General features: G+C 32.7%; 1 protein-coding gene across 5 annotated transcripts in view; it reads left to right on the plus strand.

The window, feature by feature from the left end:
- Positions 1 to 15065, plus strand: part of LOC132728151 (flagellar attachment zone protein 1-like) — a 154176-nt gene that overhangs the window by 91516 nt on the left and 47595 nt on the right. For 4 of the 5 annotated variants that reach the window (XM_060713779.1, XM_060713780.1, XM_060713781.1 and 1 more), the window contains 3 exons: positions 543 to 557; positions 14175 to 14317; positions 14832 to 15011. In XM_060713779.1, the coding sequence (XP_060569762.1) occupies positions 543 to 557; positions 14175 to 14317; positions 14832 to 15011 (338 nt within the window). The remainder of the gene's footprint in view (positions 1 to 542; positions 558 to 14174; positions 14318 to 14831; positions 15012 to 15065) is intronic. The other variant, XM_060713783.1, reaches the window with a different exon arrangement.

The following is a 15065-nucleotide window of genomic DNA, read 5'->3' on the forward strand; positions in this document are numbered from 1 at the left end:
TTCAGCCAATCAGCTGCTGTAGTTTTAGACTGGTTGTCAGTTTTAATTTTTTTTTAATTTAACCAAATTCATTCAAATTTCAGTAATAATATAACTATATTACTTTATAATTATACTGTTAAGAATAATACCAATTTACCTTTTTAAATTAATCTTTATGCTTGTATGTGCATGCATTTTAAGGGTGTTTTTTTTTCTTTCATAATTCAAGATAATAAAAATTTCTTTTATTATGATTAACCCATTTTATCTCTTTTTATGATAGATAACATCTAAGAGTCGTTAATAACTATTGCTTTGTACAATTGATCCAGTTGTTTATGGTTAAGTTTTATTTTCAAGAAGATAAAAATCTGTTTCTATTTTTAATGTTTCTTTTTTTTAATTTATACTTAATATTCCATTGATACAGGGTATATTTTTTTATAAGAGTGTCAATATCCATTAAGTTAAGAATCAATTCCGTGACTTGATGAAGAGAATTTCAGTGTCATGGATACATGATGGTGTTAACATTAAAATGACATGTTTGCTATTTGTAGAGCTCTGTTGGACAGGTACACAAGTAAAACTTTGGAAAAACCCAAGAAAACTGCACATCATCTTCCCAGAAACAGTTTATAAAAGATTATGTTTAACTGTTTCTGTTTGAAGACATTCTTTCTCATGATATAGACACTATTTAATATATAGTTTATATACTAGCCTATCTGTGATAGATTTCAGTATTGTTTTCATGTATTAAAACCCAGTTTCATATCAGAAGACTTTGTACAGTCAAACCTGTGAATAGAGGTCATTCAAGGAATAAATTGATAATGACCTGTATGGACAAGTGGTCTTTATTTAGAGGTGTTTATAATCTATTAAATCAGTGAAGGATAGGTCAAGAGTGGCCTTAATTGACAGGGTGATCCTTATTCAGAGGTGGTCTTTAACACGTTTTACTGTAATGGTATGGTGTCTGATATGTTCAAGAAAAAATATACGATTTGTACATGACAGTCAAAATATATGCTTACCTTTGAAAATGACCACTTAAACCAAACATTTCATCAGAATTTACTAAAGTCATGTGTAGAAATTTTATAAATGTTTTACTGGAGCCTAGAAATGGAAAATTCATCAATTTTCAAAAATAATAACAAAAATATTAAAATAAGACTTCATAGAAAAAATTTTATTGAAAAAAATTTGTATTTTGAAGAGACTAGAAAAGGAAAATTTATATATGTCAGGACTATATCATAAAAATGTATTTATATCATAAAAAGGAAAATTGAAAGTTTCTATAGACTTTGATATTGAATTTAGGAGGGTTTATTATTTAGTCTTTGCCCTACTTGTGAATTTCAAAATTTGAAGAATCTCTGATAGTCTATTTCACTTAAACTGTCCTCACTAGCATTTATTTAAAGGCACATTATGCCTAAGAAACAAATAAAGTTTTTCTGTCTCAAGTAAGGGCAGATAAGAGTTTTATGATATTTAATTAATAGTTTTAGAGCATGTTACATAATTATCACCTGGAGAAAGAAGCTCTGAATATAAATTTATAAAATTGCCTGTCATAAAAGTAACAAAAATGTAAACTAAGTAGTATTTTGACTTCCATACAAAAAAACAAATCAATTTAACTTGACTTATTTCCAAAAAGCAATAGAAGCAAAAGATGGTTCAGGTAATTGGCCAACAAGTACCATTTTGGAAACTACAAAAGGTCAAAAAAGGAAGAAAAAAAATAGATAAATAAAGATAAAAGTATTTCTGAGGCATAATGGGCCTTTAAGCATTTATTTGATTGTTGCATCAATCAATCATCAATCAGTCATTAATTTGAGAACTTTATTTTGTCTAGGCATAAAAATTGAATTTAAACAGAAATAGCATGTTTTTTGAGTTTTTGTTAAAGTTCTGTAAAGTGTTCCAGGGATGTTTAACTTACAAGGAATTATGCTATAAAACATTGATTATAACAGGATTTCATTAAACTAGATTAATTATAGTCTAAGAGCGAGTTCAAAACATGTGTGTCAAGTCTTTGTCAGCAAAATCATATGTTACAATAAAACAAGTCGTGTCTGACTGATTAGCCTATTGACATTTTCAAGTTTTACCATTTTTATTCTACCTTGAATGTATTTTAATATTGTGACATTTAAATTTCATTGAAATCATTTCTGTAACATTATTAATAATAATTGTAATAATCATACTGTGTGGTGTTTGAGATATTAAAAATATATTATATAATTAAATGCATCAAAAGTGTTTTTCGTTTCATCAACTGTCATCATGAACAGTCGAAGATTATTATTTTTACAAGATTTCTGTGTATGCCAGCAATACAATTAAGATGTTTTATCCAAGTATAAGTAAGGCCATAGAAAATTAATCTTTAGACTCTCATCCAGGTTCAAAAAATAATTGGGGCGGGTGGGTGGAATTTATAATTTATAATGTTTATTTTATCCAGCACTTTTAAGACCTGAAAAAAAAAAGGAAATGTATGAATATAATTATGAACGTTGCATCATTTCCACCCAGATTTTGTTTAAAACTAAACCCAAACCAATCACAAACAGTTTTCTTGTTTACTGCATCATATATTTCACATATGACGAACATTTTGACAATTTTACTGATCGAAAACGAACGTATTTAAAATCTTGATCACTAGACGCTGTAAACCTCAGTCTGATTTTTATGTGTTCATCCCGCGAATATTCAACCACGATTTTCGGACGAATTTTCGTCCACAGACGTCTGCGTAATGCAGGGTTCCCGATGTCGATCGCCAATGGCTTCAAATGCGACATAATATTAATTCTGGCGCATAAAATCTTTAATTTGCGAATTTAACTGGCGCCAACGTAAGATAAAAGCATCCGACAACTAGTACACTTAAATGTCATAAGCGGCCGCGTCAATTACATAAGCGGCCCAAATGTGAAAGGTCACGCACTATTAGTTTGTTTATCAATCTGTATACAGTAAAGACTGTTTACAGTGACCTTCGATGGGAGAAAAGAAAAAAGGTCATTATAGACAGGGAGTCACTGTGGACAGTCTCTATATAATTCGGATATATGAACATATCATACCAATATTTTGTTGAAAAGCAGGATAGAACCATACTAAGGGTTTAAGCTAGAATTACATGTATAATTGGTTAAGATTATAAACTACACCATAACATTAGTATCTAAAAGTTACATATTCATTAAAATGTAATTTATATTGATAAATCTGTTTGTAAAAAAATGTTTAATTTCAATTTTACTAATGAGATGTTACTGTAGAGACATTTAATTTTGTATAATCAACCTGTTTACTGTACTTTACGGAGTTCAATGTATTAATAAAACATTAGATACAAATCTCCACATAATTTCTACAGATAAGTGCTCCGAAAAAAACTAACAATCGAGGTTTCAAACATAACCACATCTTTAAGACGTTTGGCATTGTTTATCTTTACTCGCCAAAACACCACAGCAATTATGTATATGCATGTGTCTTTAATCATTTTATCGGCGAAAATTGATTGAATTTGTCGCCATATTGTGTAATTGTCAACAAACAGCCACCGTGTATTAGCGTGTCGCCGATTGGTCAATGCAAACTGCCGTAGATACAACGCGCGTTCTGATTCGTCAATCGCATGAATACGTAATGAGAAAGATAAACATAGTGAGCTCTGCCTTGCGGCGTGTATTGAACTTTGTTGATGTTGACACGCGTTCTTAATTAGCGGATTAACGGTAATTGCTTGTAATTGAGAGGTAAACAAATTATTAACAGACCTAGCGGCGTAAATAAGTATGACGGAAAATTATAAAAATCGGGCGACTGAAACAAAGTCGCTGATCCGAAGGCGACTTCTTCGCCAAAGTCGTCACCTAGTTCAAGCCATGCTCCCTTGCAAAAGTCGCTGTTCACGGCTCAAATACCGTAACGGGTGACTAAATCATGGTCGTTGTACGGACTAGACAGGGAGTCGCTACATACAGACCATTTATATAGTAAATACTGTTCGGCACACCTAACTATGGTCACTATAGACAGAACGTCGCTATATACAGGGGGTCGCTAAGACAGTCTTTACTGTAATCGGGTACCGTATAATCAATTATGTCATCAATTGTGTGACACTTCTGGAACATGTGAAGATGAAACTAATTTTGACCCAGAGGGAACCCTGGAAACAAACAATTTTTTTTTTATGAAAATAAATTATTTTGGGGCGGAAAGACTTTGATACGGGCGGGCTGGGATGAGAGTCTAAAGATTAATTTTCTGTGGCCTAATGGCTAGCCGATGCCAATGGTGGTTTATCTTTGGATCTTGCATCAATACTGGCTGGATCTTACCAATGGTTTATATTTGAATCTCTAGCATCAATAATGGCTAGACTTTACCAATGGTTGATCTTTGAATCTAGCAACAATAACGTCATGCTTATACCAAATGTTTATCTTTGATTAATACACTTGTTACAATATAAAGTAACAAAATTGCCTATGATTTCAACTGATTATGAGTGTCACGTGACCTATTATGAGTTTGCGGCCCGGGGCCGAGAACTAGTTATCAGCCCGCAGAACATGTGCACGTGCACAAACTGAAACAATGACGTCACATTTAACGTCATCAAACAGTTAACTGTAAAAGTGAAAATAGGTTGTCAGCACGAATCGTTTTATTTTTATTATGAGACCTTAAGCGTATTTAGTACAAACAATTTTTGTTACTATTGAAATTTGAAGAAATAATACGACAAATTCATTCCGAAAAAAAAATGAAAATAAAACTTGCTTCTTGCTTCTACTGCTTTGAACACACAAACATAACACATCTCTGTACATAACAGTAGAAGAGTAAACAAGAATTTCAACGAAATAACTTCAAAGTCTATTTGTTTTGATTATGTTTATGTTATTTTTTTTATTTTTTTTTAATGCTACTATTAGATCTACCAAGTGTATTAAAGACATTAATACACGTCAGCGTAGGGTCGGAAGGTGATAATCGGCCCTGAATGAATAATGGCCCTCGGGCTAAAGCCCTCTGGTTCATTATTCATTTTGCGGGCCGATTATCACCTTCCGGCCCTCTCCTGCCGTGTATTAACCTCTTAATCTAGCAACAATAATGGCATGCCTATACCAATTGTTTATCTTTGAATCTAGCAACAATAATGGCATGCCTATACCAATAATTAATCTCAGAATCTAGCAACAATGATGGCAGGCCTATACCAATAATTAATCTCAGTATCTAGCTACAATAATGGCATGCCTATACCAATTGTTTATCTTTGAATCTAGCAACAATAATGGCATGCCTATACCAATAATTAATCTCAGTATCTAGCTACAATAATGGCAGGCCTATATAATACCAATAATTAATTTCAAAATCTAGCAACAATGATGGCATGCCTATACCAATAATTAATCTCAGAATCTAGCAACAATGATGGCAGGCCTATACCAATAATTAATCTCAGAATCTAGCTACAATAATGGCAGGCCTATAAAATTAATGTCAGAATCTAGCAACAATGAGGGCAGGCCTACACCAATAATTAATCTCAGAATCCAGCCACAATGATGGCAGGCCTACACCAATAATTAATCTCAGTATCAAGCAACAATGATGGCAGGCCTACACCAATAATTAATCTCAGAATCTAGCTACAATAATGGCAGGCCTATAAAATTAATGTCAGAATCCAGCCACAATGAGGGCAGGCCTACACCAATAATTAATCTCAGTATCAAGCAACAATGATGGCAGGCCTATACCAATAATTAATCTCAGAATCTAGCTACAATAATGGCAGGCCTATAAAATTAATGTCAGAATCCAGCCACAATGAGGGCAGGCCTACACCAATAATTAATCTCAGTATCAAGCAACAATGATGGCAGGCCTACACCAATAATTAATCTCAGAATCTAGCAACAATGAGGGCAGGCCTACACCAATAGTTTATCTTTGAGTATCAACAATGATGTCTGGCTTATACCAATGCTGTTTCTTGGGGTCAACAATTATGGCAGGACTTGTTGAAATTAAGTGATTAAAATTGAACATATGAAAAGAAAGTTTGTTGAAAGTATTGGATTTTCGGACAAAAGGTGATGCGGAAATCGGAAATAACAATATCTGAGAAAAACTTGAATGCAGTTGTTCACTTACGTATTACTGAACTTAGAAACATAAAACATACAATACCATTTTAAACATAAACTCATTTAAATCACAGTATCACTTTCTTTATTTTCAGAAAATATATTTTTCTACCATGGTTGTCATAGCAATAATAATGTAACAGTTATTCTATATGCAGACAAAATTGCGGATTTTTTGTTGGTCCTTTGTCTTGTCTTTAATTTTGTCTTTTGTTTTGTCTAAATAAAAACCAGTCTTGAAAACAGTCATCTCAAATATTCTAAAAACATAGCTGATAACCAGATATTGGTTTACAGAAAAAGAAATTGATATCAAATAGCAAGGTGAGTATTTTATTAATTATATAAAAGCCGGTGTACAGTTTTCTTGGGTTTTTCTTATACATTTTTTCCTACAAGAAACACAATGTCTTCTTTTTTTTGCTCTACTGCTTAGCATTATTTATTCTTAATCCAAGGTGACAAAGTACAAATTAATTGGAAACCAGTCCAAAAACAATGCAAGTTACAATTGGTCAATTTTAAATTTTGTGTTCAAAATTGACCAATCAGATTTAAGTATCAGACTGGTCTACATATTGAATTTTTAACTTTGGGCGTTCAAGCTCCATGATTGGTCAATTTTAAATCTGTGTTAATAAAATAAACCAATCAAATTTAAGGGTGTCAGACTGGTCTCCAAATTGAATTTTTGTACCCTTGGGTTTAAGTCTTTGCTATTCTGTGAAATATGCCAATCCCTTTAGCTTTAAAATTTGTGGCTTTAGTGCAATATTATTGTAACTGCTTTGATGTTATGAGGTTACAATACAATCATATTGCACTGAGGCTGCATTTTGCCTCTTATTAAGCATTGTAGATATTTTAGAAATGAATATTTTTTTTTCTAAAATCACAGTTTAAGAGCTGTGTGTTTCAGGAAAAGTGAAATCATGTTAAGAAATATTAAATATCATAATTTTCTACCTGATATTTTAAGGTTTAAAAAAAGGTGTACACATTGGAAAATGTGTTGTTAATCTTTGTTAAAAAAATACTTTAAATGGCTTTTTTCATTCTTATAATTATAATCTTCAATAGTTCCATTTAGAATGAAGACTTAAATTTTACGCAGTTGGTGTTGTTTTTCTTATTTCAATACTGTTATTGTAAGTATTCTGTTGTTGTTTTGTCATTAATTCTAAGAAACAAATTATTCTGAGCATAAAAATGCGGAAATATTTTCCCTCTTAAAATTGCTGGCAAATAGTATTTTTTGTTGTTTATTCTTAGAACTTAATTATAATCATGTATTCCTGAGCATAAAAAGGGGAAAATATTTTCCGACAAATAGTTTATTTAGGAGGTAACAATAATAAAAAAAGCTTTTGAAACTTTATATAATTGCCCTTAAAGGTGTGTTTTTACCCCATGTATAGTCACCTGAGAAATGTTTTGCTCATAGCTTTGATCTTTATAAAACAGCTAGATGAAATGTTGCCTGATATATTGAATTTAATCAGACATCTGTCTGACAGAAGTCTTGCTTTTAAGGTAATAGAGTCCAATATGTGTTATAGCAATTAGGTTTACCCATCATGGGTTGGCTGTTATTGCAAGTAGGTCACCCCAACCCGAGATGGTTGAAACAAAATATTCAAATAGAGAGGGATGAAACAAAATATTGCCATAAAAAATCATGTTACATAGTGAGACTGAAGTTTTGGCAATTTACTGCAATATTTATTTGATGTGTTCCCAGGCATGCTGTTGTTGGCATGAATTATAACAGAGCTTTTTATGGGAAAAGACCATCATGTTCACATGTTTGTGCAATAAGAATACCTGTATATGTAATGCTTTTACTCATTTTTTCACATTGTCTCTTTTGATCATGATAGAAAAGACATGCTTATGCTGAATTATTAGTGTTATGAAAAAATAGATTCACAATGCTTATAAGCCAACTCATAATTTGCACTATTCAATATCTATTATTTTTGCCACAAAAGTCATTTACCATCCCATGATGCATTTTAGGTACAATTCTATGTTGTCTTGGTTTTCTTTGGTACTTTTCCCCTTTTTTTCCATTTTTTCTTGAAAATAATTGTTATGCCCCCATTTCGAAGAAAAGGGGGTATATTGCTTTGCACTTGTCGGTCAGTCGGTCCGTAGACCAAATGGTTTCCGAGTGATAACTAAAGAACCCTTAGGCCTAGGAACTTCAAACTTGGTATGGTGATTGGTCATGACCAGTAGATGACCCCTATTGATTTTGGGGTCAAGGGGTCAAAGGTCAAGGTCACATTGACCTTGTAAGCAAAAACGGTTTCCGATCAATAACTAAAGAACCTTAAGGCCTAGGAACTTCAAACTTGGTATGGTGATTGGTCATGATCAGTAGATGACTCCTATTGATTTTGGGGTCAAGGGGTCAAAGGTCAAGGTCACATTGACCTTGTAAGCAAAAACGGTTTCCGATCAATAACTAAAGAACCTTAAGGCCTAGGAACTTCAAACTTGGTATGGTGATTGGTCATGACCAGTAGATGACTCCTATTGATTTTGGGGTCAAGGGGTCAAAGGTCAAGGTCACATTGACCTTGTAAGCAAAAACGGTTTCCGATCAATAACTAAAGAACCTTGAGGCCTAGGAACTTCAAACTTGGTATGGTGATTGGTCATGATCAGTAGATGACCCCTATTGATTTTGGGGTCAAGGGGTCAAAGGTCAAGGTCACATTGACCTTGTAAGCAAAAACGGTTTCTGATCAATAACTAAAGAACTTTAAGGCCTAGGAACTTCAAACTTGGTATGGTGATTGGTCATGATCAGTAGATGACCCCTATTGATTTTGGGGTCAAGGGGTCAAAGGTCAAGGTCACATTGACCTCTTGGGTAAAAACGGTTTCTGACCAATAACAAAAGAACCCTTAGGCCTAGGAACTTCAAACTTGGTATGGTGATTGGTTATGACCAGCAGATGACCCCTATTGATTTTGGGGTTAAGGGGTCAAAGGTCAAGGTCACATTGACCTTGTAGTTAAAAACGGTTTCCGATCAATAACGAAAGAACCCTTAGGCCTAGGAACTTCAAACTTGATATGGTGATTGGTCATGATCAGTAGATGACCCCTATTGATTTTGGGGTCAAGGGGTCAAAGGTCAAGGTCACATTGACCTCTTAGGTTAAAACGGTTTCTGATCAATAACTAAAGAACCCTTAGGCCAAGGGACTTCAAACTTGGTATGGTGATTGGTCATGACCAGCAGATGACCCTTATTGATATTGGTGTTAAAGGGTCAATGGGCAAGGTCACATTGACCTTGTAGGTAAAAATGCTTTACAATCAATAACTTAAGAACCCTTAGGCTTAGGAACTTCAAACTTGGTATGGTGATTGGTCATGACCAGCAGATGACCTATTGATTTTGGGGTCAAGGGGTCAAAGGTCAAGGTCACATTGACCTTGTAGGTAAAAATGGTTTCCGATCAATTAACTAAAAACGCTTAGGCCTAGGAACTTCAAACTTTGTATGATGATTGGTCATGACCAGCAGATGACCCCTATTGAGTTTTGGGTCAAGGGGTCAAAGGTCAAGGTCACATTGACCTTGTAAGTAAAAACGGTTTCAGATCAAAAACTTAAGAACGCTTAGGCCTAGGAACTTCAAACTGGTATGGTGATTTGTCATGACCAGCAGATTACCCCTATTGATTTTGGGATCAAGGGGTCAAAAGTCAAGGTCACATTGACATTGTAAGTAAAAACGGTTTCTGATCAATAACTAAAGAACGCTTTGGCCTAGGAACTTCAAACTTGGCATTTTGATTGGTCATGACCAGCAGATGACCCCTATTGATTTTGGGGTCAAAGGTCAAGGTCACATTGACCTTGTATGTTAAAACGGTTTCCGATCAATAACTAAAGAACCCTTAGGCCTAGGAACTTCAAACTTGGTATGGTGATTGGTCATGACCAGCAGATGACCTATTGATTTTGGGTCAAGGGGTCAAAGGTCAAGGTCACATTGACCTTGTAGGTAAAAACGGTTTCCGATCAATTAACTAAAAAGCTTAGGCCTAGGAACTTCAAACTTTGTATGATGATTGGTCGTGACCAGCAGATGACCCCTATTGAGTTTTGGGTCAAGGGGTCAAAGGTTAAGGTCATGACCAGTAGATACTTGATAACCCTTATTAATTGTTTGATCACTGGGTCAGAAGTCATGCATAATAACCTTATCACATGACTAATTGGCTGCAGATAGGGGGCATACATGTTTTACAAACATATCTTGTTATCAAAGATTTTTCATACGTGTTTGAGAAATAAAGATAAAAGCATTTCTAGGGCATATTTAAGGGCCTTTAATTATTGATACAGTGCATGATATTCTAGATGAATAGTGGAGATATTTCAAGGTTAGAAAGAAGATTTCTTTGATCTATGATAACCATATGATGGTCTTTTGTAAGACAGTCTAATTGTCCTAAATCCTTTGTTCTATGATAACCACATGATGGTTTTTCATAAGACAATCTTCATCCTCATATTCCTTTGTACTATTGATAACCACATGATTGTCTGTTAATAATAAAACAAATTATCGTCAACCTTGATTTTGTTTCTCTTTTGTTATGTTAAATAGAATATGGTGTATTTGCAAATTTGCAATAATGTATAAAAATAATTATGATATTTTATTAGATGATGATGTTACAATAGGATTTACAAAAGGTCATTTATTTCCCCCAAGGTCATTAATGTAAGGTCATTGTTATCCATAAAAGAATATATTGTTTTTATAAAGAATGATTCTTTTTTATGGAATAGGCAGGCTGTTTACTTTGGAGCTTTTTTGTTTGTTCTATATTTAGAACTACCAGTTGGTGTCATTAAGTTATCAGTCTGTGTTGTTCTATACCAATTAGTGTCATTAATTAATATACTGGTACCAAGTATAGTGTCATTAATTTAGCCATCTGTATTGTTCTATATTTAGAACTGCTAATTGATGTCATTTATCCATGTTGTTCTTTTTATAGAACTGCCTTTGATGTCATTTATAAGTCTATGTTGTTCTAAATAAAGAAATATATTTTTGTGTTGTTCTTTATTTAGAAATACTAAATGGTGTCATTTATAAGTCTGTGTGTTGTTCTATTTATAGAAATGCCAAGCATTACAATTTATAATTACAATTTGTTGTTCTATTTATACAACTACCATTTGGCATTATTAATGAGTTGTGTTCAATTTATATATATAACTAATATATGCAGTATCGTTAATAAGTCTATACCTGTTGTTCTATTTATAGAAATTATGATTATGATAGTCTGCAATAATTAAGAATGTATTTGGAAGAGTGTGTCATGATAATAATTATTTATTATTTCAGCAATTAGATCTTGTATGTATAATCTGCAGTGAATGAAATGATGTGAACATTTTAATTTACCTATTTTGAAAACTTTAAATTACTGTCTAAAAATAACTCACAAAGAAAAGTAGGAGGGTCTTTGAAGGGAGTTTTAAAATTGACCTATCAATTTGTACAAATGGGAGGGGCTTTACCTTTTATTGGAAGGGCTTTAATTGATGTTGGAAGCATATAAGCTTGATAATTTAAACAACATTAAACCTTGCAACAAAAGTTTAGGGAAGATGTTAAATTAAAATTAGAAGAATATAATGTTGATAAATTAAACAACATTTAAAGCTAGCATTATAAATATGGTGAAGGCTTTAATGAATATTGGAAGCATATATTTAGTTTGTTATATTAAACAAAATTTAAAGCTAGCAACATAAGATAGGGGACGGCTAAATAAATATTGGAAGCATATAGGCTTAATAAATTAAACAACATTTAAACAACGTTTAAAGCTAGTAATTTTTACACAAGTTATGGGAAGTTCAAGGTTTTAGTGAATATTGGAAGCATATAAGCTTGATAGATTAAACAACATAACATAAGTTACTAGGGAAAGGCTTTAATGAGTATTGAAAGCATATAAGCTTTACGGATTAAACAACATTTAAAGCAAGCAACATAAAGGAGGGGCTTGAACTTATATTGGAAGAATGTATAAGTGATAAGGAACATTATACCAGTCCTATTATAATGTCTTTTTAATAGTATCTGCTTGCTTTTTGTCAAAATGGATCGTAACTCAGACATTATCTGAAGTTTCTATTAAATTACTTAGTCTGATATGTCATTTATTGTCTTCAAATGAAGGTCAAGGTCACCAGTTGAGGTCAAAGGTTGTAAATAACCATTGACTTGTCACTAATATTTTTTGCTGGACTTTTAACATATAATATTTAATAGTGTCATTAAAGCTGAAAACAATGCATTGGTAATTTGTAATTGCAAAATTTGGTCTTTAAACTTAGGTGAGCTACATGGGGCTTGTTGTAAATTTTGACATCTTGTGTAAATTTAGCTGTACCTTAGTAGTTTCAAAGCTGAATTAATTATCTAAAAAGTTTTAACATAGTCAACTTTTAACAATGAATTCTTGGATTTTACTTTGGTTTTAACCTCTCTGTGAAAGCTGCAGTAAACAGCACTAACTTTGATAATACTGAGCAAGACTGGCTTTTGTTTCCTACACAAGAACGCTGCACAGTGCTCTCAAGTGCTACACTATAGCATATGATAATTACATTATTCTTTGACTGTTTGCAAAGATTGCAGCTTTATATTTTCAGAACTTAATTACTAAACATTTAGCTTAAAATCTTTAGATGAAACCTATCTGACAGTAATTTATGACATATCAATTAATTTGTGTAAAAATCATAGTGTTGCTTTTGATTTTGAGTTTTTTCATGTTCTACTCGTGTGTCGGCTCATGCCTGAAATAATGCATGGAGGGGCACCTGAGGTCACCCCCACTGCATTTTACTTATATCGTCGTGGCATTGATCACACTTTGGTCAGGTTTTTGTGTGCAAGTTGGTATCAGGGAATGAGTTGAAACCTAAAACTCTTATTTGAATGTATAATAGTAACTCTTGTATGGATTTTGACAGAATTATGTCCCTTTTTGAATTCTACATTATCCAGGCTCTAGTTTTTCTGTCAAGCACTTAGAATAGTCGAGCATGCTGTCCTGATAGGTCTTGTTTCGTATCTGTTCAGCTTCTTCAGAATTTTTGTCCAATTATCATCAGGTTTTATTTATGACGAAAGCAAAAATGGAATAGCAATACAATAAAGGGAGATAAAAAAAAATTTACATTTTATTAAATATTAAAGGGAGGTAATTAATTGCTGTCATCATTTATCATGTTTTATATTATTTCAGCATACATGTAATAGAAAAATTAAGTTCATTTACATTATAATTATAACTTTGATAATCTTCTTGCATATGCTATTAATTTTGTAACACTGGTAATTTTACTTGCCTCATTTGTAATTCTGCTTGCCACATTTGTAATTCTACTTGCCACATTGATAATTTTACATGCACATATTTGTAAATTCTTGCCATATGAAATTATCATTTTTAATAAGGTTTTGATAATATTATTTCTTCAATACATCAACTCCCTTTGTATTACAGAAATTATAAAGTAGAAGTAGATTGATCAGAATAATGTTTTAACTTGCATTGCTTTTTGACAATCTAAATAAAGATATTTCTATAGATAGAAAATATTTGCTATTTTTAGAAAATTTAAAGAAGCTAGTTGCTCAATTAGTGTCATACTGCCAATAAGGAACCAAAAACTTCATAATGTGTTTACATTTGTAACTTAAAATTATGATACAAGAATAAAGTATTTGAAAAGATTTTTTAAAAAATAGCGTGACAAAAGGCGGTTTTGTTATTGAAAATGTATTTATAATGTTTAGCACAATGCTTTTGGAACCTTTCTTTGAATGTAGAAAATTTATTAATGTTGTTGTTGTTGTTGTAAGTTATGTAACAAATTAATCAATAGTGTTGTTGTTGTTGTCTGCTGCAGGAATCTCTAGACGACGTCGGGACAGAGTTACGGGACATGAGGGACGAGCTTCATAAACTAATGGGAGTAATAGAGAGCAAAGATCATGCCATAGAAACTTTAGAAAACCAACTCAGGACCTCAAAAGGCGAAGTTCAAATGAAGTAATATTTATTTGTGTGTGAAATAGATCATAATGTTTTAGTTCAAAGATAAGTAGGGAATGAGACTGTGTGTCTGTGAATAAAAATGGTGCACACTTTACAATTTAGGAATATTGGTTCAAGCTTTTTTTTTTCGGGTGACAGCCAATTTGTTTAATATGAAACATAAGTACTAGATATTAAAATGTAACATTTTATAGAAATTGTTCTAGCATCAAATTTAAGTGATTATGTTTATGCAAGATAATCAATTTCTGAAAATAAGCTGTCATTGTCAATTATATAAATTGAAAGATGAGAAATTGGTGGGAAGTTACAAGGGGGTGAGGGAGCGGGCGGGGTGGGGATGTATGGGGCATAAACTATCTGATTATTTTCACAAATTAGGTACTTTGGAATCAATCACTTTGAAAAATTGGGTTTGGAAAGGGTCCCTTTAATGGACCAATCTTAAAAATAAAAGGTAAAACAAAATGGCTGATATAAGAAAAGGATGTTATTATGAATATTTCAGGGCTCAGGCGATGTCTGATCTTCAAGTATTAGTCTCGGATCTCGAGCAGAAGAATGAAGAGTTACGACACAGTGTAGATGGTGTAAGACATAGTGTGGAGGAGAAGTTGTTATCACCTAGACACACAAGTCCAAGACTATCCAGTCCAACACAGCGACATACCAGTCCGAGCCCACCAAGGTAAATATTTCAGTACTGGTTATTTAGTTACTGGCAAGACTGTTGGAAAATGTA

Source organism: Ruditapes philippinarum, unplaced genomic scaffold (assembly GCF_026571515.1).
Source record: "Ruditapes philippinarum isolate M1 unplaced genomic scaffold, ASM2657151v2 ctg927_1_1_1_1, whole genome shotgun sequence".
NCBI classification, from domain to species: Eukaryota; Metazoa; Mollusca; class Bivalvia; order Venerida; family Veneridae; genus Ruditapes; species Ruditapes philippinarum.